The sequence below is a fragment of the Falco rusticolus genome, chromosome 12 (assembly GCF_015220075.1).
Source record: "Falco rusticolus isolate bFalRus1 chromosome 12, bFalRus1.pri, whole genome shotgun sequence".
Classification (NCBI taxonomy): domain Eukaryota; kingdom Metazoa; phylum Chordata; class Aves; order Falconiformes; family Falconidae; genus Falco; species Falco rusticolus.
The window spans coordinates 13,336,852-13,359,794 of NC_051198.1; the positions used below are offsets into that span (position 1 = coordinate 13,336,852).

At 50.1% G+C, this 22,943-nt stretch overlaps 1 protein-coding gene across 2 annotated transcripts in view; it reads right to left on the reverse strand.

Annotated features, from left to right (window-relative positions):
• Positions 1–1,096: 1,096 nt before the first annotated feature.
• MDGA1 (MAM domain containing glycosylphosphatidylinositol anchor 1) overlaps positions 1,097–22,943 on the reverse strand; it is a 157,345-nt gene continuing 135,498 nt past the window's right edge. Inside the window, exons 15-18 of one of the 2 annotated variants that reach the window (XR_005107025.1) lie at positions 12,813–12,943; positions 11,703–11,811; positions 9,921–10,929; positions 1,097–1,741 (exon numbers count right to left, since the gene is read on the reverse strand). Coding sequence is in view for 1 of the 2 variants with exons in the window: in XM_037405792.1 (XP_037261689.1) it covers positions 10,838–10,929; positions 11,703–11,811; positions 12,813–12,943 (332 nt within the window). In the remaining variant the exon portion in view is untranslated. Of the gene's footprint in view, positions 1,742–9,920; positions 10,930–11,702; positions 11,812–12,812; positions 12,944–22,943 lie in introns of those variants that run through there. The other variant, XM_037405792.1, reaches the window with a different exon arrangement.

A 22,943-nucleotide genomic window follows, 5' to 3' on the forward strand; every position in this document is an offset into this window, starting at 1 on the left:
TAAAGGAAGCATTTACTAGGCATGATTACTTCCATAGAACCATAGAACGACCCATCTGCTTTGCCAGTGGGTTTCACAACTGCTCACTGGGAGGAAAGCATGGGAGGTAGCAATGCTGGCTTGGCTTGGAGGACCCTTCTGCATTTCTTTGAGCCCTATCCCAAACTTTCTCCAGGCAGCCCAAGATGCCACTGACTGAGCATCGTTAGCACTAGCCGAAGCGGAGGGTATGGCTGTAGTTTATGTGATCCACTTGGCAGGTACCTGGGTGCTGTTTTAATGTTTTAGCATCTGTGGAGCTTCAGCCAACTGCTGCAGCTTGCGGTATGTAAAATGAAACTGTTTGGCTCTTACATCCAGTTCTCTTAAGTGTTGCTCTAACCACAGTGCTGGGATGAGGCAATTTTTACTAAGGCTCTAGCTGATTAGTCCTACAGATCCCGTGGCACAGAGAAGACACCTTCACTGAAGGACATCTACGGTATCACATGAGCCATGGCTAGCATTGCCCATTCTCTGATGGGTCTGTGGAGTAGCTGGACCCCAGAGTAGAGGGAGTACCAGAACAAAGGGACCTGGCACCATACAAACAGCCCATGGCTGCTGGGCTGTTTCACAACTACTAGTTTTGGAGCTGCTGCCCCACCTCCTCTCCTTAAGGCAGAGGTTAAGAGCAAGGGACAAAAGAGGATCAGCTTTGCTTAGTGGCAGCAGAAGCCAGCGACCTCAATAGCTGCAGGCTTGGAGCAGGAAGGAGAGGTTTGGGAAGGGCACAGCAGAGCTGGGTAAAGGCACATCATGGGAGGGCTTTGTGCCGCCCTCCCCACCCTCCCTTCACAAGGCTCCCCCAGCACCAAGTGCCCCAAACCTGCCTGTGCCCAGTCCCTGTGGTGGGGTTTGGGCAAAAATGAGAAGCCTTCCCCAGGGACCTAACCAGATGTTTTGGGAACATCCAAGGGTCAAACACTGGCATGTACCTCAGTGTTCAGCAGCAATATGAGCCCCTCCCTGCCCCAGCCACTGTGAGCACAAATTGCAGGCTGCACCTTGTCATCCCAACCAGGCACAGAGGGACACGCAGGCTCACCCACTCGAGTACTGCAGCTTTATTTGAATGAAACAATCCACGTTGAGAGTCTATAGGTTACACGGCGGGTGCGTCAGGGCTGCGGGTGGAGGATGGATGAGGCAACGCTTATAAAACATCTCACCCTGTTTAAAAGGCTCGGTTCAGTCCCTTTGTATTTTGTGCTTTTAACATTGTGGACAGCTTGGTATCGTGGTGGTGAGAGGGTCCCGGCTCCGCTCGGTGATGCTGATGTTGCCCTATCAGATGTGGAGCAGGGATGGGACAAGACGTGGTGGTGATGAGGGAGGCAGATGGAGGATGGGGCTTTGTTGCAGGGTCCCCACCCAGGTTACTGATGGGAAAAGAAAAAAGAGACACTGGAGGACACCCCCTACCTCCCAGTATCCCCAAATACACAGAGTCTGTGTGTAGCTCCTTTGGGAGGGATGTTTCTAAACACTTCTGTCAGGTCAATGCATACTTTCTACTGGCCTTGCTGACCTGGAAGCATGAGAGTGACATAGTTCCACTGGCACTGGATCCCACTGAAGTGGCTCACCATTCATTGGGCCTGAGCTGGTTCTCCCTGCCCCTCGCAAGCCGAGGACAGGATTTTGGTGTGATCCCCTTCTATGGGATCCAGGGATGAAGTCTGCTGCTGATCCCTCCAGGCTGGAAATGAAAAACTTGGTGAGGATAAGTACAGAGCGAGGAGATGGAGTGAAGAAGAGCATGGGAAACACTGTCTGATGCTCATTTCTGGCCAAAGTCAGGAGGTGCCACAGTTGTTTCCCTGTGAGACAGTTGTATCTTGGGTGATGGCCCCTTTCCTCCACTATGTGCACTGTGATACAGGCAGGATGGTTCTGGCTGGGATAAAAGTTCCAAGCACAAACATGCTGGCACCACATTTTCTATCCATTTAGAGATTGTCTCCATGCTGTCAGGCAAGGGCTGTGACCAAAACCACAAAGAGCCACGTATCTGTGGCATCCACATCTTTTGGGGCATGTCCTGAGAGATGAATGCATACTGTGGAGCCCTCTGGGGTGAGACGGTAAATCTGTAAGATCCCAAGAACTGGGAAAACATGCCAAGCTCATCAGTTTGAAAGCACTGACTCTAAGCCACTTTACCCAGTATTAATGCCGCCACTTACATCAATGCACTGAGAAGCTGGGACAGCAGAGAAGGACAAACATTGTGGTTTGATGGGAAGAAAAGGTTACCTCCAGCAAAGTCTGAGAGAGTCTTCTTGTCCCAGGATGTTACACACCAGGGCCTCCAGGAAACAACCAAATAAATGCACAGGAAAGCTCCTTTGCTTTCTGTAAATACCTTCCTCCATTGGCATCTGAATTTTGCCAGGGAAACCTCCAGTGCTCACAAGTCCCACTCTGCTCAACCTCTGTGTGGTACCTGCTGCCGCCTAGACAAAAGACTTGAACACTGCCCCCTGTCAATGCCTGTGGCATTTCAAAGACAGAATGAAATCAATTTTCTCCTCTCACCACAATTTAGTTGCTGTCTGAGCTAACCATGCTGTTTCGGCCTCTTCTGGCTGTTGCTCTGTTTATTGACACCCACAGCTGGTTCTCGAGAACAATGCCCAGTGAGGTAAGACACACCAGATGCCCCCACCTTGGAGGGTGCTCAGGGTTGGAACATGGACAGGGGGAGAAAGGCGAGGACTGGACAGAGATGATGCCGACTCCCAAAGGCACTTTCAAGTACTGTCTCCTCCCTGCTGCATTGCTGCAACACACCCACACCTCAGTTTTCAGCTCTGATCCCTTTACAAGCTGCTAAGATAAACACCTTCACCAGCGCTGGACCTACACTGTGCAAGGAACACCTGGAGACAGCTTCTTCTCAGCACCGTGTTATGTATCACAGTCACCAAAAGGAAAGCAGCTGGTACCTGCCACAGAAGCAGCGAGGCGGACAGGGAAGTGGGGCTGCACTCGCTCTTACCTGGCCGGGGCTCAGCCTGTGCCCTGAGCATCTGTAACGCTGCCAGCAAAGGAGTCACTGCTCACCTGGAGCGGCTGAGCAGGGCTGCCGACATCTGGCATGTTCCAGCTCCTGCTGAGGACCTGCTTTTGCTGATTATCTGAGTCATGCCACAGTTATGCAAGTTTTTAACATCTAGGAGTAACTCTCTCATAACAGCTGGGTTTTACACAACTGAAAGCCACTTTGCTGCCTAAATGGCAGCACTAGAGCCCAGCTCCCTCAGCCTAAGCAGACCTCCACTGGCCAGCAGCAGCATCGGGTCTTTTATCTCCCTACCGACTTGGCTGGTGGACAGGACATACGTATATGCAGAGCGGTACGCAGAGCGGTAGAGCAGCCAGGTACCCTTCACTTGGTTCAATGGTTCAGGCAAGGACCTGGCCACCGCAGCACAAAGCACATCCAGTGCTATGAGCTTTGGGCACCAGCACTGCTGGGGGTATCGGCACTGTGTGAGGGCTGCCCAGTTGCCCCCGCATTATGCTGACTTAGGCCACCCTGGGGCCAACGAGTCTCACTGTAAGCCAAGCATTTATAGCCAAATTCCTCTTTAGCACAACAGTTAATGGAAGCACAAAATTTCACCTCCTTCCACAGCAGCAAACGGTTTAAGGCCATACCAGATCCATGCAAAACCTGGATTTACCACAGACCTTCGCAGCTCTCCACAAAAACCTTTATTTACCCAGCTCTACCTTTGCAACAGCTGCCAGAAAAGATGGTATCTCTCCCTCTCCCCTTCCCTCATTCTCTGCCCTGTGCGGGAAAATCCTTACCACGAAAGGCAGCAGAGGGAAAGGCAGTGCTTGAGTGCTGGGACCCGAGCCCTACCTCCCTTTGCAGCTTCCCTGAGGGATCACCTGTGTGGGCACGGTGGGTTGCTTGGCTTCTTCACGCACAGATGTGCTGAGGATCTGGAGCTGGATCAGTACATTTTCTAGTACAGGTCTGGCTGGGAAATCTGGTCTAAGGGCTTTTCTTTAGTCTCTGTTGCCTAGCATCTGAGCAGCTGCAGGTCAGAGCCTGCCACCAGTGAAATGAATGGCAATGCAGCGTGGAGCTTGTCTTTGCCCTCTTCTTTTCAAGAACACCATGAACAAGCTCTGTTCCATCCTCTCAGCCACCCATGGGGCTTTTGTGAGCCCTCTTTTGCCTCTGATGAAGCCAGGAGGTGACCCACAGTAGGTCTCTGATGTGCCCTGAACATGTGCTCCTGTCTTCTGGCTCCACCACCACCACCCAGGCAGCCCCACCAGCTCCTTAGGCTGTGCCAGGGCTGGAGGGAGCAAGATACAGAAGGTGCCAGCCCAGATCTAGGTGATGCTGAGTGTAACAAGTGCCAGAGGCAGTTATCAGTGGGACCAAGCCCCCCCAGTCCCCTGCAGCCACACAGCACAGGGACACGGTGAGCCCTGCTAACCTGCTGTCAGCCTCTGGTGCTCTCTCTTGTTTTGAGGAAGGATGCTTGATGGCAAAGCAATTCAGCATGCACCTTATACCCAACCCAGGGTCTAGACGCTGGGCACACACTTCACTCAGCCAAAATGGAGTGGGATGGCACTGCTCTTCCATGGGCAAGAGGTGTCCTGGAGACTACAGTTCCCTGCAAGCTGCATTGCCTCCCTCTCTAGACAGGCAGGTTGGGTGAAGCTGGCCCTGGGCTGTCCTGCAGTACTTCTCAGGGTGTTTAAGGCCTCCGGGCCACAAGTGGCTGTCTGCAGTTTGATGTGACCATACCAGGCTGTAAGTAGCCATCAGAAGACCCCAGAATCCCCCTGTGGTGGGCTAGGTAGTGGCAGATGGTGAGCCAAACTGGTGTCTTCCAAGGGGAGTACTGAAAAACACATATATACCACAGCTATTATTTGGGATGCTGAGTGTGTTGGGGCTACTCAGCACCCTGCTGGAAACCACCAGCTGCCAGTTATTACCATGAAGTGTAAATTGGGTCCTGTTAAAATGCAATTTCCAGAGCTCTCCAGCACTTGTTTTTCTGCAAATGCCTTTTGTCTGCATTAAATGCCTTCCCAGGCCAAGTGAGATGAGCGGTTATCAGTGGGGCCAAAGCAAATACAAATGGTGGCAACACCTGGCTTCTCCTGAGCCTGCACAGGGTCCTGCTGCTGTACGCTTGCTGTCTCTACATACTGGGGTGCACCCGCATTGAGGGCAGCCTGGAAAAGACAACATGTCAGGGCAGTTTAATGGAGAAAGAGCGAGGGATCAAAACTGGTCTCTACCAACGCCAGGCGTGTGAGAAGGCCTCCTTTTTGCACAGGAGATAGACACAATGCAACTTCTTGTCCTCATAAAAAGCAAGGTCCTGTTCCCCGGGGGCAAGAGCCAGGCAGCGCTTGGCTGCAGTACCACGTCCCACTGCACCCAGCTCAATGCACAGAGCCCACCGCGATGTGCCCCTCCGTGCTATTGCTAGGCTGTCCGAAGGCACACAGAGTCGAAGGGGTGCTGCAGCATTTCCAGGGAAAGATGGATGTCTGCATGACTCTGACAGATGAAAGGGGACTGAAACAGCAACACCCTGAAGCAGCAACTCCCTGAGCTCTCTGTCTTAAGGCAAAAGTCTGTCTCTTCCAGTGGGGTGAGGTGGCACCATTTACCTCATCTAGGAGGGAAAATGCCCCGGTTCCTTTGTCTGTCCCTGCCTGGGGCAGCTGGGGTCCCTCAGGGCAGCGTGAAAGATGCCCTGACTCTTCCCACAGGTAAAACTCCCTGCCTTGGCCCCTCTGAGAGCTAGGGGGGGAGCAGGGCTTGCTCCTCCACCACCTTGCCCAAGGATTGCTTCACCCTGAAGACAAGGCTCAGGGCAGCGATGGTGTGGTGGAGGGATGCCTCTCCCACCCACGCCGATTGCTGCTCCCAGTGACTGTCCCTGCCAGGCTGACAAGTGCAGGGCACCAACACAAAAGCAGGGTGCTTTTCCTGGCACCGAGTGATAGGGATGGACTGGGAAGGAGGAATTCAGCCCCTGCTCTCCCTTTGGTACTGAAGCATTTCCATGTTGTTCTGGAGTAGTGCACCCACAGGATTTCATATCTAAATAAATTAAATTTCTGTACTCTGAATAGCAATAGGGAATAAAATACAATTTGTGTCATGTTTACTATACTCATTCATACATCCATAAATTATTTTTGCAAGAAATTCACCAGCCTAAACGTCTGCCCCCCGCCCCCTACTTTTTCCCTGATTGCCACTCTATTGCCTTCCAGAAGAAAGCTACTTCCCAAAGGAAAGGTTCCATATCACTGCTGCTACAGCTGCTCTTCAGGCAGCACACTATGCAGCTCTGCTGGGGCAGCTCTGCACGCGTGCCCATCACAATGCTTCACTTCAGGAGTTCCCGATCCATTTGTGCACTATGCAAAGTTTTTCATATAGATAAAATGCTTTTTCACTCCCATACGGCTGGGAAGAGTTGCGCTCAGGCATTCCAAATTACTTAACTCCAGATCAAATGAAACATATTAGCTCCATCGCTTTTCAGTGGCTGGTCTACATGGAAGGAAAATAGTCTATTGCTATTACCAGCCTGGAGTTGCTTTTCAGATCAAGTGGTAGGAATTGATGTTCATATTGTTAAACACCGTGGATTAAAGTCCTGTTGATGAGCTGTTATTTGGACTTGCACTGAACTGTGGAAAATTATAATAAAAAAGTGTATTTTTCAGAATACAATGCACAACTACAAAAAGAGGTTTCAAATGGAAGTTTCTTTGTAAGCCCCACTTGTAACTACACAGCACCATTCACTACTACTAATATCTACAACTTATACCCAGGAGCCTGCACACTCACATATTTTCTGTTTTATACCCTGGAAAAAAAAAAAAGAAATCAAGTATATATTGGCTAACACCCACACAGCATTCTTTGTAATGTATTTCTACAACTACCAAGCAGAGGTCTCCTTGTAAATAAAAGCAGTCTCTTAAATTTATATTGCACTTTTCTTCTGCAGGGACTTCCATACTATGTACAGGAATAATCTCCACCATCACTGAAGTGCAGCCACTTCTGGAGTGGAATAAAGCACCTACTTGGTGGGCAGGGCAACATAAAACATCAGGAAGAGAAACATGATGTTGGAACCACAATAGATATTTAAGAAGACATTCTGTAATTAAGTTTAAGGACTGTAATTTAGCCAGAACAGTGAAAAGTGTGAGGGAATCTTTAATTGCAAGGGGTAAAGAGCATGGCTTTGTATCTCACCTGGGTTGGACTACCACCGCAAGGAGAATTGTCCTCTCAAGCATGGGGTAGTAAACCACAAATGCCACTGCCCCCAGAGAGGAGGGACATTGCCTCCCCGCCCCCCCCAGCCCCATCACTGCACAGCTTCTCATCCTTGCTGCTGAAGTGCCTCCTTCCTCTGCTACGCTCTCTCAGCACATCTGGCAGGGAAATGAGGTCCTTCCTTTTGGCCGCGGTACTTCTGAGAAGCTGAGGCACTTGGGTTAATGACTTTCCCCCAAACTCACCACCAGCTGCTTTCTGGCAAGAGATCACGGAACTGAGGTCTAAGCGGGAAGGGGCTCCCTGAAACTTTTACCGAAGCCGACAGGCCCACGCCTGACAGCAGGAGAAGGCTTCACTTCTGGCTGGGGTGCTGTCCTTGCTCTGCCCCGGACCCACTGCCACCAACAGGCTTCTTGCCCTCTGCACCACGGGTCATGTTGGTGAGGCATTTTCATCCTTCCTTGCAGGAGCTGGCAGCAGGGCTTGGACAGTCTCCCTGCAGGTGTCCATTTCTAAAATTGTGGTGCTCTTTTGCTGGCACTTGCCTCACAGATAATGCTTTTCCATGATCCTGAACATGGATTTGTTTAACAGGCAGCACCTGCCCAGCCCCACAGCACCTCTGCTGCCCAATAAACATTAGCAAGACATGGTCATGCTACCCTGGCTAAGCAGCCAGTAGAAGCAAGGCCACAAGGGTCTTTGTCTCAGAGCCTAAAAGGTGAGATGGTTGCCCTGGGCTATTGCATACTGATGGGGAAATGCTCCTGTCTCCACCTCCTGCCCAGCAGAAGTCCCCTGGAACCAACAACGTAAAACAAATGTTTTGCTGCTGACAGATCAGGAGCCATCATGAAGCACCCAAGGGCCCCTGGAAAGCACTGTCTCTCTCCTAGGAGTTAAAGTGGACTCTTACTGGGAGTGGGGTGATGACTTCTGGCCTCCAACAAGCATGGAGGAAACGAAGAGCATAGGACTGGACTAAAAGAACTCAGCTAAAAGATGATGGTGGCACTGGCTGCCCTTGAAAATGGCAACAGGCAGCAAGAAACAGAAATGCTGTTGGCACCCACATCATCCCACAACACTGCCTGGCCCTGGGAGACAGCCACAGGTCTCCTGGTCAAATGTGCAGTGTGATCAAGGTCTGGCTCTGGAAGGAGGAGTGGAGACAGAAAAGACTCAGTCCTTATTCTTGGAAGTGGTGAAAAGCAACAAGAGCAAGGGAGACCTGTGTCACTCCCTCTCACCGTCTTGTAAGGCCTCCTGCAAAGGAGGTCCCCTTGTCCCTCAGAGCTGATGTCCATCCTTTCTCCATTGGTGGCCAGGGAGCATTAGCACAGATGAATGCCCTGCCAGGAGCTAGAGAGTGATGGCTTTCAAGACTTCAAACTGAATCTCTTGGGAGTTAAGTAAGAGCTTTACCCCTCCATCAGTAGAGGAAATGAGGCACCAGCTGCTCCTGGAAGCTGAGCAATGCAGGAGGCAGCTAATAATATTCAGGTGATTTTAGACAAACACAGTTGTCTCAGAGAAGCTAATATATCCATCAGAAATGTGTAGGGAGCCATGGGTACTGGGGGCCCTGGTGAGAGAGCTAGCTCATCGTACACCTGTGGTGCCCCAGATAGGGAGTTTGGATGGGGTGTCCCTTAGGGGGGAAGAGTCCCACTTAATTAACGGCCAGAGCATGGGCTAGTAAACCCCAGTTCACAGTCCTGTGGGGATAACTCTGCCCTGTGCAGGGAGATAAGTCACGCCAGGAGCTGCCTGCAGTTGCAACAAGGTTATGACAGCTCCCATTTAGCTGGCGCAGGGCAGACCCTTCTCTTGGGGCTTCATCTGGAGCAGCACATGCCTCCACCCTGAGGAGGTCAGGCCAGACCTGCTGCAGGATTGCAGCACAGAGAGACACCAGCTTTACCCTTCCATGATGCCAGCAGGAAAAAGGTGAATTTCCCCCATTGCTGTTCCCCTATTCCTTGGTGGCAAATGGGGCCACAGTTTAGCACAAGCCCCTCTTTTGGGACAAGCATCCTGGCTCCATCCTTCTTGGGGCACTTTCCTGCCTGTTTCACCTTTCAGCTCCTCTGCCCACTGCTTTGGCAGTGGAAGCCGAGTGCCTGCAGGACTGCACGAGCTGACAAAATTCAGCCGCCTCTCCCCTGAGCAGTGATGCTGTTGCCGCGCTTTGCCCATGCTGCCAGTAACACGCGGCGCATGCTAAAAGGCCTCAGAAGGTGAGAGGGCAGCATCAGAGCTGCCTGAGCTGCTGGCCCAGGGGCTGGGTCATGGGCATGGGAGCCGCTGTCTGGTTGAAGAAGGTTTAAATACCTGACTCTTTCCATAATCCACAAGGTCTGAGGTGGGGGAAGTTAAGCAATGGAATGAAAGACCAAAATAAATAGGTACCGAAAGAGAGGCAGAGAAGCAATCCTGGGCTCAAGGTTGAGACGACTGTCATCCAACCATTCCAGAGGGCAGCCAATGTGCAACTGCTCTCCCCTTCCCATCCCGCCCCACCCCACCCCATCCCTCAACCCCACAGAGACACCTTTTTGTCTGCAGCTCTGACCTGCTCTCATAGTTTCTCCACCCAGCAAGAGTGCTGAGAGAAAGTAAGAGGCGCTCAGAGGCCAACGCTGCAGCCGGATCCAGCTGGGAATTCTCCACCACTTAGTATGGTCCATGTGATGGGTCCCTTCCTGCTCCATCTTCTTCAGGCTGGTGGGTGAGAAGCACAGAGTGGTGGGGAAAGGGCAAAGCAAACCACACAGGGGGCAATTAAATACATGAGAGCCTGGAAGATGCGGATGGATGGAGATACTGAAGCACATGCGGTGCGAGGCAAGATGCTCTGGCCACCGGCACGTGGGGTGGCTGCTGCCCCACGGCCGAGGCTGGCGTTGCTGCAGGGAGCTGCAGCTGGAGTGGGGCAGCCCCAGCCAGTGGGAAAGCATGGGGAGACGAGGGGAGTACTGCGATATATCATCCGCTAAGCTGTGGGCTCTGCAGTAAAGAAGGTAACTGTTCTGGTAGAAATTTGTGCTTTAATATATTTTTGTTTGTTTGTTTAAAACAAGTTCCCACTTCCCTGAGGAAGCCCTGTCCGACATTCCCAAGGAAACATGGGGGTGTTTTTTCCTCCTTCATTTGCTCTTCACACTTCTTCATTCCTATTTTTTGTCCTTCATTCCTTCTTTTCTGTGTGTTTCTGTTTCTTTCCTTCCTTCCTCTCTCTCTCACTCTCTCGTGCACGTGCTGTTAAAAAAATTTTGTCTTTATTTTTAAATTTTGTTCTAGACATTATGACTTTCTCAAGGAGTGCTCCAGTTCTGAACCAGATCCCTTTGCGTGGTCATGCCTGTCAGTCTTTGGTAACATATGGACACTTTGGTGTGCCAGTGAGGAGGGGAGGAAGAGGAGCAGAGGTGGCTGAGTAGGAAAGGAGCAGGAATGTCTCGGTCTGAAGACAGGAGCGCTCACTTGCCATCATCTGAGCAGCACGTAAAGGAAGAAAGTCAATGGGCCACAAAGACAAGGGCTGTGCAGGGCTGGGACGCCGCTTCCTGGAAGAGCAACCGCTGCCAGGCAAGAAGATAGAAAAAGAATTAGTGATGGGATGAATTCAGACCACATCAAACAAGTCAGTGCACATGCATGTCTTAGACTCTCCTCCCACCTTGAACCTCGAAGCACCTCCCAGATTTGTTGGAAGATCTTTCTAGCCTTCCCTAGACATTCTTAAGGCTTCCCAAAATTATTTATTTTCTAACTCGGGAGAAAAGGTTGAATCTTGGTTACTTTTGCGATCCAATCCTCCTTTCCTCCCCAGAAGGTTCAACTTGAGTCAAGCAAAAGGTTCTGCTTGTGTTTTGCTTAGAACCTGGCCACCCTAGCCTGAAACACACCTTTAAGTGCACCTGAAATTTTGAAACTTTAAGTGTGTTCTGATTTTTTTGATGTTTGTTTTCCCCTTCACCTTTGGAGTTAAGAAAATTGCTGAATGTGACTCTTCCTTAACAAGGTTTTTTCCTTCAAAAATAAATAAGGCAAATGGAACCTTGCTCACAAGTACCTGTCTGGCTCTGGTTTGCACTCCGAACATCTGCTCTCCTGCCCACCTGAGGCATGTTATCGAGGGCACAGGACTAAGGCACGAGGCACACCAGTGATCCCCACCCAAGGACTAATGCCTATGTACTACTTATGCACCTCGCTACGGCTTCAACCATCTCATTGGTTGAGTCCCACCAACATGTCAATGTGCTCTGAAATCAGCTGCGTGTCCCCACCACATGCATTCACATATGTACTCCCACCAACTCGTTTGCCTCTGAGGCACACACACTCTCACCCTTATTTGGTCCAATTGGCTTCCTTGGACAGTCCCCCTTTTTCAGAGTGACATCATCGATAGCAATGTCCCCTTCATAGCTTGAGCCCCGGACACCTTCGAAGATGATCTGCAAGCAGAGCACGGGACAGAGCCCAGCGTGAGACTGCAGTTGTGGAGGACCCTTCCCACACTTCTGCGGAGGTGAGCAGCGCACAGACCAGATCTTATCAGGTCCCCAAGTGAATGATTCCTTCCTGTTTTTCCAGTACTCAATAGGATCTGGAGAGCCGGATCCCACTGCTTACGGGACCAACCCCCGTGTGCTGAGTGTCTGCAGAGTAATAAATGAGCATGAAGAGCTCTGCTTTATTAAGTGTACTGCACTAACAAACCAACCAACACTGAACAGTGCTAGCAAGAGTAACTATTCTTATTTATTATTTTAAATAATAATAAGAGTAATTATTCTTACTTATTATTTCGAAGAACCCGAAAGCATGCTGGTTGTTTTGCCACAGTGCCACAGCTTACCAACCTGCACAGACCCAGCTCCCACGAACAACCCGACAACAGCAAAATAGCATGTTGGGCAAAAGCACCAGCAATAAACGATGCAGTAACAGAGCAGCCCACTTCCTGGGTGTGCATCCCTGACTCAGTGAGCAGACAGAGTGCCCAGTTTGTACTCACAAGCTGTCCTAGAGCCCTAAACCAGGGGAAGGGTGGGGGTGGGCTCTTGCAGCACATGCTAGAAGAAACCTCTAGGGCCCAAAGTCACCAACAAGGACAGCATGCCCCAGCTGCTGAACACCAAGAGACCTGTCGCAGACCTGGTACCAGAAAGAGCTCTTTGACAAGCAGTTTCCAGACCAGCAATAATCAGAAAATTTATAGTGCCAAACTGACGCTTGCACATAACACAATGGGTGGCTTCAGAGAGAAGAGGATTTGATTTCTGTTCATGCATCAAGCTTTTGCCTTGCCCCAGTTACCCTGGGGGTGCAGAGCTCCCAGTGCCCCCTCCCTGTGCCTGACCAGCCCTTGTGCCATAGAAGGAGACGTCTGCTGGGAAGTCTCCTAGAGCCCATGGCACACGGGCAGGACAGGTGGCAGGTGGACCTGACTTACCTGGAAGGGTCCAGGTGGGTTGATGGGCACGTGTGCCTGCTGCCACATGTTCCCCCGGTTCCCACTGAGCGACCAGACCTGAGTGTCGATGGCTCGCTTGTTCCGCACACGAACAAGCAGGTTCAAGGAGCCTGTAAGAGAGAAACCAGGCGCTGGCAAGCCAAGGCAGGCAGGCGACCCCCGGGCTGGTGCCTGGCATAGCTCTGAGGCTCTGCCTCAAGCCACGGCTTTATGCCCTGGCCGGCCCAAGGACAGCCTGCAGAGCCCCAGCAGTAACCTTTGGAGGGAGCCAGCTTTCTCCTGGGTCGATGGGCAAGTGCCACGGGCAATGTTTCATCCATCTGGGCTTCCCAAGGGAGGACACAGACCCAGATGAAGGCAGAGAGGACAGGATGAGGAAGAAGCAGTCTGTAGCATGGCTGGGGTGGCACAGGAAGGGGGTGGCAGAAATGCTAGCTTCAAGTGACCTTCAGTGACATCCCATGTGACCTCCTGCTTGAAGCTGTCTCCAGCTCTACATGAGGGCAGCACGGCTTTGCCTGGGCAAGTCTTGAAATCCCCTGAGGAAATCAACTTTTCCTAACGTCCAGTATGAACTGCCAGTGCTACCACATGTGGCTGCTGTTTTCTATTATATTAATACTACTGATAAGATTTTGGCTCTGTTTTCTTTGAAACTACCCTTCAGACAAAGGGGTGCCAAGGGCTGATAGCAGCCTTCTCTCTGCCACACTGAGCAAGTTCGGCTCCCTCAGCCTCGCTTCCCTAAGACTTCTGCTCTTGGCCCTTGCCTATCCTGATGCCCCACTGTTGGACTCACACCAGTTTCTCTACATCCCACTTGAACTGGAGTCCAGGACACATGTTTGCTTCTCCCCAGTCACCACTAACACCTGATATATGCTGTGCAGCTTACAGCCCTCTCCTTGCCCTGGCCCTGGCCATCAGCTGCAGAAACACAACCTGTGTCCTCAGCTGCCACTTGCCCTGGAAGAAGCCTTGGAGCAAGCAGCTGCTCTTTGCTACTGCTGGGTGGCATCGCCTGTACCACAGTGCCTGTACAAGCCCAGCCCCATATTTTCAGAAGGACACAAAGATCCTGTGAATGAACACCAACTTCGAGTTCTTTCAAACAAAACAATTCCCTAAAGGTTTCATCTGCCATTAAACCAAAACCAAACCAAACAAATCTCAAGGCATTTCCAGGTCTCACTTTGAAAACAGTGTCGCAGGCCCCTACCCTCCACCCACAAATGAAACCATCTCAGTTTGTCTTCCTGCAGCATCTTTTTAGTAATCCCCTCACCTGGCTTTTTTTCCTTTTTTGTTTCAGGGAAAAAAACTTTTTTAAACCTTTGCTCAGGGTTGACCTGAAATATTTTTTCCTCTTTTTTTTTTTTTTTTTAACCAATTCAGCTGGCAAACCAAAAAAATCAATTACTCTAGTCATGCTCTTGCTCATCAGTGTTTCTGGTCTCCATACACAGACATATTACACCTGAGAGCAGAGAGGCAATAATAACCTTTACGTACATGTCCATAGACTGTCTGCGCTTGGAATGCTGTAATCCTACCTGGGTACGCCCTTCTGAGAGGCGGCAGTGAGAGGTCAGGGGACAAGACAGGGAAAGAGACTTTCTCCTACACAACTTCCCTCCTACATGATCCCCTGAAATTCTTCATTCTTGGCACATCAGCCTTGGGGGCACTGTGTGAAGGACAGGGACCTGGAAGTACCACTGTCAAGCGCCTGGCTGTCAGAAAGTGAGGGATACATCACAGGGAGTTCAGAGATGCGTAATAAAGATGATGAAATGTTTAGATTCTGAGTGGCTGACTTACAAGAAAAGGTTAAAAGAATGAAATATGTGTATAATTTAGTGAACTGAGAAAAGAGGGACATGTTATTGCCTGGAAATATTCAGAAGCATTAGCACTAGGGCTAGCTGAGGAAACTAGACAGCCTGACAGGACAAGGGACAGTGTATCCAATTCCTTTCCCTGGTGGTACCCATTTTGGGATGCACACCACAATCAAAGATAAGAGCGAAATAACGTGTTTCTCTCTCTCTTGAGAGCAGCTGGCACTGCACAACCCTGGAGAGCCAGAGATAAGCAAGTGGGGTCTCCTTCCTGGAAACGCGGTGCCAAGGATGAGAGGAGTCACTACGGGAGCCTCCAGCGAAACCAGCTTTGAGCCACTTCTTTCTTGGTGTTGTTCCATCCCTCAGGAGCTTCCTACAAAGTCTCTCTAGCCTCTCTAAGAAAGAGACCTAGTCCTCACGGAGGCCCTTGGCCAAACTGATGGCCCACGCAGGAACTACATAACCCCATACATCAACGTCAATAGGAGCGTGTTCAGAACAGCTAATTACAGATGCCAGAGTCAGTGAGGTGTGGGACTCAGAGTTAATAAAGAATTAACATGAAGCTGCTAGCAATCAAAGGTTAAAAACAACCACTGTCTGTTCTACCCTCATTTGGGAACTTGCAGCTCGGATCTGCCATGAGAGAGCCTGGCTGAGCAACAAGCACTGGGACAAATCAGGCAGCAAATGACCTTTGATGCCCTAGGAAAAAGGTGAAGGTGAGCTAGAAGGAGACCCAGACAAGCATCTGGAATGCAAATTACTTCCCCCAAAGCACTAGCTGTGAATACCTGGCCTCAACCCAAACTAAGCCTGAGTATATCCTGGCTGACAGCTCCATGTCCTTGCAGCATCAGTAAAAAGGTTTCAACCTTTTGCCCCCCCCAAATTCCCTAATAGAACAATACCGAATATGATCAGGCATTCTTCAAATGGTTTGCAACTGGAAAGGAAGCTCCCTTATCTGCCCACCACATGCAGTGTTTCACACCCCTGTCCACACAAGGAAAGCTGAAGGACAAAACACATGAGCAGCATGTCCATGACTACCTTACAAATCAGTCTGAGTTGTGAAGGGGAGTCACATCCTGTAGCCCTACCTGCTAAGTTACAGATCCTGAATCTGGGAAAGAACCACAACACCTCCCTTTCCCACTAATGCTGTCACTGGGAATGTGCTGGGAGGCATGGCAGAGAATCCAGGACTTCAAACTAAACAGGGATGAAGCCTCTATCCCATCTGAACTGGGTCCACAGTGTTGTAGATGTTAAAGATTTTGCAGGTCTTCTACTTTATTCCCTTTTACCACATGTCAGTCTGCCACAACCTGGCAGTCAAGTTTAAGGGCCTGTGATGGAGGTCCTTGGAAATGAACCTTTCAGACCTGAGCTCCAGGCAGATCCATAAAACATTGCAGTCCTGAACTACAGAGAGCTCCGAGTCATCTTTCCAATTGCTCAGAGCTTCGTTATCTCCACTTTTCAGTCTGGCCCCAAAAGCCAACTGTGTGATGGAACAAGTGCTGCTGAGCTTTGTGTTTTCCAAGGGAAAGCTTTGGGTTCAGCCCACTGCCCTAAAATCAAACATTGTTCCTGGATCCCACTTACACTCATGAAAATCCACAGATTAAATCTCAGGCTGAAAAGGGAGGTGGAGCCTATGCAGATATTGACATCCATAGCTCCTGAGCTCTGGTGAATTCACACCTGCCCACACTCGCCTCCAGGCAAACCAGCAGTACCCGTTTCATGTCTTATTAATTATCTTCACTCCCTGTGTAGCTTTCAGCATGTTACAGAAGTTCAGACCAAACCAGCCACCTGATGCTTGTAAGATGCCCCTCCTAGAGCACAGACTGTATTTCCAAATCCCACTTTGAAGGAGGTGGCCAATGCACAGTCCACACATCTGCAGAGTGTGAGGAGCTCATTCACAGCTGTGAACTGACCTGCCACATGATCCTTAGCAAACTGCTTTTACCTACTTTTATCTGCTGACATGATGTGATGATGATAATCGAGAAGGATCACGACACACACTGACTCACTTAGAGGGGAACTCAGAAACACAGCAAACATTTCAGGAGACCTGAGCAAGAAGACACTGGGGAACAGAAGTGCCTGAACTCTCCTGCCTTTCCAGTGGTCACAAACTGAAGAAGAACCAAAGTGGGACCTGCTCTCCAACTCCCATCCCTCCACCAGTGGAGATGTGAAAGGCCCATCTGGGGTGTTCCCCAGTGCCAGCTTTTGCAGCCACCTCTTTTCCCTGGTTTTGTATACTACAATCATGCCAAATTTCCTATATCGGAGTCCAAATCTAGCTGGTCAGTTTTGTTACCTACTTCTGTCACTGTCACCCCTTCCCCATCTCCCCCCATCAGATGTGCCTGGGATTTCCTAAGGGCACCTGCTGGTGAGGCACACACAAAGGCAGGCCATCTATCTGCTGCTAAATCTCTCCAGCTGACCAGAGACAGACAAACACAAGGGAAATCCCAGGACACCAGCAATCCTGTTGTTACCTCTCCCTATACAAGGCAATCTTTGCATTTGTCTCGTAATCTGTATTATTCCTTCTTCCCAACCAAAAGGGAGAATAAAGGCCAGTGACAAGTGATGAGGAATCAGTTACAGGGAGAGTGAGCCATACCTTCTGCTGGCTGCCTTTAAAACCAGAGCTGGCATTTCAAAAGTGCGGCACTCACACAAAAGAGCACCAGCTGGGCTGCCAGATAGAGTAGCCCAAGGGATGCCTTTAAATGTTACCTTCTCACAACAAGAAAAGGTCTTCTTTCAGTTTCCATGGGATGGGGACTTCACTGTCACATTGAATAGCAGTGGAGATCCAGAAGAGCCGGCTCAGGCAGCACTGGGAGGGAGGCAGTGTCTGTAAGGGCAGGGCCACGTGCACAGTCCCTGCAGGATGGCAGAGAAGGTAGAGGTTTCCTCAAGAGCTCTCCATGGGGCAGCTGGAGGGGGCTAATGCAGGGCGATGCCGTGGGGAAAGGCTGAGATACAGCCCAGTTTACATGGCTCGGATGGAAGGCAGGCAGCCGGAGTGGCTCGGAAGCAAAGGGAAGATGATGCTGCATGCTGAGAGATGGGGTGCTGTGCCAAGTGCAGCAGTGTTGGGGTCTGCAGACAACTTAGTTGACTTCAAAGACTTAGTCGTGTACCTTTAAGACAGCCACAAATTGTCAGGTATGTAAACAGGATGTGAAGAATCGGAACTAAAAACCGCAGCATACGGGCACCTACAGCAACAGCAAATAGCAAGCAAGAAGAAGGACACAAAAACCTATCAGGGTCTGACACATGTACTGTCTAAGATATATAAATAGTTTGTATAAACAATAAAGGCCATTTTGTCCGAACCCAGCCATGCAGATATAGTGTTTTTTCAGTCTGCCTCGACCTGCGTCACCACATTTGGTGACTCCAACGTGATCCACACAGCAAAGCTCGGTGGAGTGGGAAGGGATGGCTGCTGGGATCCACAGGAGGAGCTGGGCTGGCCACACGCTTGCATGCAGCCTGGTCTCACTGTGCTGCACTCCTGCAGGATCCCTTCTCCAGCACCAGGTGATTTCAGGAGATGAGTTATCCGTAAGAAGTCCTGTCTGCAGCCCCAGTTTAGGTTTGGCACCCAACTGGGAATCCAGGGCTGAAAGCCCTTACGGAAATTCCCACAGCATTTCAGCTGCAGGCAAGCAGACTGAGATAAGAGGAAGAAACTGATTCATGGCAAGAGATGGGCAGTGTATGGCAAGAGATCCATGGTGTGGAGAGGGCTCAACCCGGCAGAGTCACCTGCAGACCCAGCATCAGGGAAAGAGCTCTCACCTTTCTAACAGGGGTTCTGAGCTCTTCTTATGCGTGGTTTAGTGTTAATACCACTGATCACAGACTGAAAGCCCAAAGCTTAGTGCAGGTAAATCCCAGGAGCGAACAACAGTCCCCACGAAGGATCTATTACTGTTCATAAACCTTGCAACAAACACAAGTCTCTCTCACACAAGTCTCTCTCCCTCTCTCATTTAAATGGATGTTAATAAATAGCAGTCAGTGTCAGGCTGGTATTCTCAGCTGCAGTGCTGGGGGGGAAAGTTACTGCTCTGAGAGCTAGAAAGCAGAGGGTGGAAAAACAACTGTAGCACAGAGAGAGATGAAGAAATAATATTGGCTTGTATTCATTTTATTCATTTCTAGAAATTCATAATTTCTAGAAATATAAGTTGTCTTCGTGCCACGATAGGATGTGTTTACTCGCTCACAGTCTCTAAAGATGCTTCATACATTAACATATGTGCAGTAAGACAATGAAATCCTCTTGGCTACTTTCCACTCCCGATTACAGAGAACTTTATTTCTACATGTCTTTAACTGATCTCAGCCTGGTGTGCAGGGTCCCCTGTGTCCAGTCTCAAGGTCACCCCACAGATCCCTTCCTGCAGCCACTGCTTCAGTAACTTCAGAGTCGGAGGGTTCAGAGAGCTCATCAATAGCAGGAAAATTGAGTCTTGGTCAGTTTGGAAAGCACCGCTATCCCACCTCTACTCATAAGGCATCTCCATTGGCTTTAGAGAGGCACTGAGCATGTTCAGTGCTGTGCTGCAGGATGGCTAATTGCTACGGGACAGTCTCTTTCTGCTTCATTATGGTGGGGAGGCTATAGTGAAAGGGATCAAGGGAATCAAAGCCTCCAGTTTCCTGCTGTGGCTGGGACTTTCTGGGGATATAAACAGCAATACATTAAGTTTTGATTGGCAATGTTTCCCCTACAGCAAACCTGTGAAAATTACTTATATCTGGCTACAGGGAATTTTCTTTGGATTTTACTGTGGATTTAAAAAATCAAAGAAACAAACACATTTCCACCCCTGACCTCCTAAACTACCATCAAATGAGAACAGGTTTCAAGCAATATCCCCTGACGTGGCAAAGCCAATTGCACATATTGATCTATGATCCATCACTATCTATCTGACCTGTTTGGCATGCATATGAATTCTGGGATGGAGGGAATGCACCAGCAGAGAAGCCACAACAGTGCAATGTAAAGAGGCAAAGTGGACACACGGCTGGACCCCTGGGGTGGGGGGACAGGCTAGGTCGGGGGACCTGGGGCATGCAGGCAGTGGGGTAAATGCAATGGTATGGTCATGTCTGCCGTGTGATGAGGAATGTGAGTGCTAACGGGAGGAAGGCAGGCAAACTACAACTCCAGCTCCTTCCCTCCGGCATATCTCCACCTGTCTGTGTACACAGAGAGCAGATGGTGATATGGTAGAAGCAGACTTGCAATGGAGCTATGCTTCAGCTCCTTTGCTCATTTGATCCACGGTCTAATTAGAGAAAGTGTTGGCACAGAAAGATGAATGATACAAGACTTCCATCTTTGATGATGTGTGTATGGAACAAAATACTGTCACCTCCTTTTGATGGAAAATTCCCTCAGAGGCTGTTGGTGACCAGTAACAGGCTTTCTATGTGTGGACAACAGGAAGTGGTTTAAGGAATTTAAAAAGAGAGGAAAAAAATCCCTGCACTCCACAACATTAAATTTATGCTATCTTAGAAGAACAAAGGCCCATCCAATATGTGGTCAGAACAGAGTGAAGGGAGTGTACAGAGCCTGGCATTTAAAAGACAAGAATTGGAGTCCTTGGGCTTCTTGCCAGCTTCACATCCGATTCATTATACCATCTTGCTTAATCACATCCCTTTCCCATACTTAAAACATTTTGCAGGGGACAATGTGGACAGACTATGTCCTTCGCTACAGGACAGACTGGGTGTCTGACTGTCAGCTCCAAGCCCAGCTGTGTTTTCACAGCCCCTGAATGCTGCCGTGGGCAGCAGCTCTGCTCCCATGTGCCAGCTCACCACGCTGCTGTGCTGCACGGCGCTTCCCATAGCCAGCGCAGGAGTCATCATGGCAATTCACAGCAGATCTGACTATGGGATCAGGCTAGGAGCAGGTTCTCACTGCCTAACACCTGCTGAGCTGTGGTCCCGCTTGCCTTCAGTCCAGACACTGTGCCTAGTAGCAACCAGGTCCTCAGTTTCCCCAAACCTCCTGGAAACCTCCTGCCCTTTGCAGGCAGAGGGAGGCAGGCAGGCAGGATGGTACCTACCACTCTCTCTCAGCTGGACGCATGCTTGTTTACAGCCCAGCAAAGCAGAAAACAAACAGCATCATGAGCTAGGTGAGTCTCCAAACACCTGCACTCAAGCACATGTCCCTCTCCATCACCAAGCCCAGCAGGGAGAGCGTGCACTCAGCCCACGGGGACCAGACAGACTCTCCAGAGCTTGCTCTTCCTAACCCCAGCTCAGGGGACACAAATGTTTTCCCAGAGAGGTGGTGACTGACTCACATCAATGGGACTGGGAAGCACACAGTAATCTTGGGGACAATGATGGGAAAGGATCTTAGTGTGTGTCCCCTGCTTCCTTACTGAGCAGGATGGTGCTCGAGCTGCCTTGCTAGTCTTTTTGCCCCCTAGCAGCCTCAAATGTGCTGCCAAGCCCCGTTCCTGCGAGGTGATGCTCCATCATGAGACGGAGATCCCCCCCCGGCATTCATCCTGCCTTGCTATAGCCCCCTCCACACTGGTATATGCAGCATGCTGTCAGAAGGCACTGCCCAGATGCAGAGAAGTTCCCATTTGCTCTGTGTCCTCTGTGCCATGATAATTCATGCTAACAGCCCAGCATCTTGCGTGACTCCCTCCATAACCAGTACGTCTGATAATTTTCAACATCTGTCTGTCCATATACCTCTCTACACAGAGATTCTTTCTCATGGGATTTCTCACTCTTCAGGAAATACCACCAGTCCCCAAATGGAGGAATCTGCATTACAAGAAAACCCATAGATTTGTTGGAAATGTCTCCTGTTTTTTTATGCTCCAGAACTGCCTCAGCTTGTTTTTATCCACAGATACTTGTAAAGGCTAAGGATGTGCACCCTTAGAGACCTCCACACCTAAGAAGGAGAGGATGTAGCCGTGGAAAGAAGTTCTTCTGGACATTCTGAGCAGAACTCCATCTCTAGAGACTGAGAACAACCTGTACCACCCCTTATCTAGGGCTTTCCCTTTTGCTCCTAGCAAGGATCCCCCATACAAAAACACACACAAAGTTGTAGCCTGCCTGAAGGCATGGAGCAGGGTGAGATATAACCTGGTCTAAATGCAGTTGTGCAGCTCCTCTTATATCCATCCATCCCTAAGAAAGGAGTTATGACCTTTCCATAGCCACTACTTCTACCTAAGTAGCCAGAGAGTTCATCTTTGCCTTTTGGGAGCTCTCCAAGCAAGCCTGCAATAATACGATCTGTGTAAATGCAGAGCAGGCAGAAACAGACCCTTCTTAAACAGCAATGTTACATTCCTTGCTGAGCTTGAATAGATTAACTAGAGTTGGATCAAATCCTTTTTTTTGTCTGTTTAACAGAAAGAAAAAAACCCCACCTTGTCAGTGAAATTCTGTTGGAAGGGGAGATGTACTAAAGGTCCAAAGTGTGTGGTCAGGGAAAGCTGGCTGTAGTAGCAGAAGGAAACAAGATTTCAGCAGAGTAAGGGGAAAGGGTGGTTCAGGGGTAAGCTCAGAGTTGGTCACTAGTCAGGGCCACAGCTGTGTATGAGCCCAGTGCTGCCTCTGACAGCCCCAGGCAGGGCAGAGGGAGCCCCGGGTGCTCAGCACTGAAGTGGAGGCCACTGCCTTCTCTGTGCAGCTCCTGGCCAGCAGGATGGGACGTGCTGGTGGGGATGCACCCGCAAAGCTCTGACTCCCCCAGGGCAAGGCGGGCAGCTTCTGTGGGCAGGAAACCAGCCCAGCCCTGTTGCCCTTATTGTGGTCTTAAACCTCCCAAACACAGCACCATCTTGCCCTTAATTTAATGAGCAATTGGGAGACTATTTCTGCACCATTCCTGGGGTACACGTGGGGCTGGGGGGATGGAAGGCATGTGAATTAGCCTTTATGGGGCATGGGATGGGGAAGCGGGGTTGGGCCCAGCTTCAGCTGCCAGCAAAACCACCTGCACAGGGGCTTGGTATGTCCAGACAGGGCTCCAGAGGAAGCCCAGGGGGTGACTTGGTGGGGTCAGACTCCTGTTTGTCCTGAGTAGGAAGACAGCCAGTGCTGGTCTTTGTCAGACACACCACCCTCTCTTCTCACCTGGCAGCCTGCATCACTCAACTCCCTCCTAAAGCCGAGTGCTGTATATTAGAGCATCTAAATTAATCTCAAG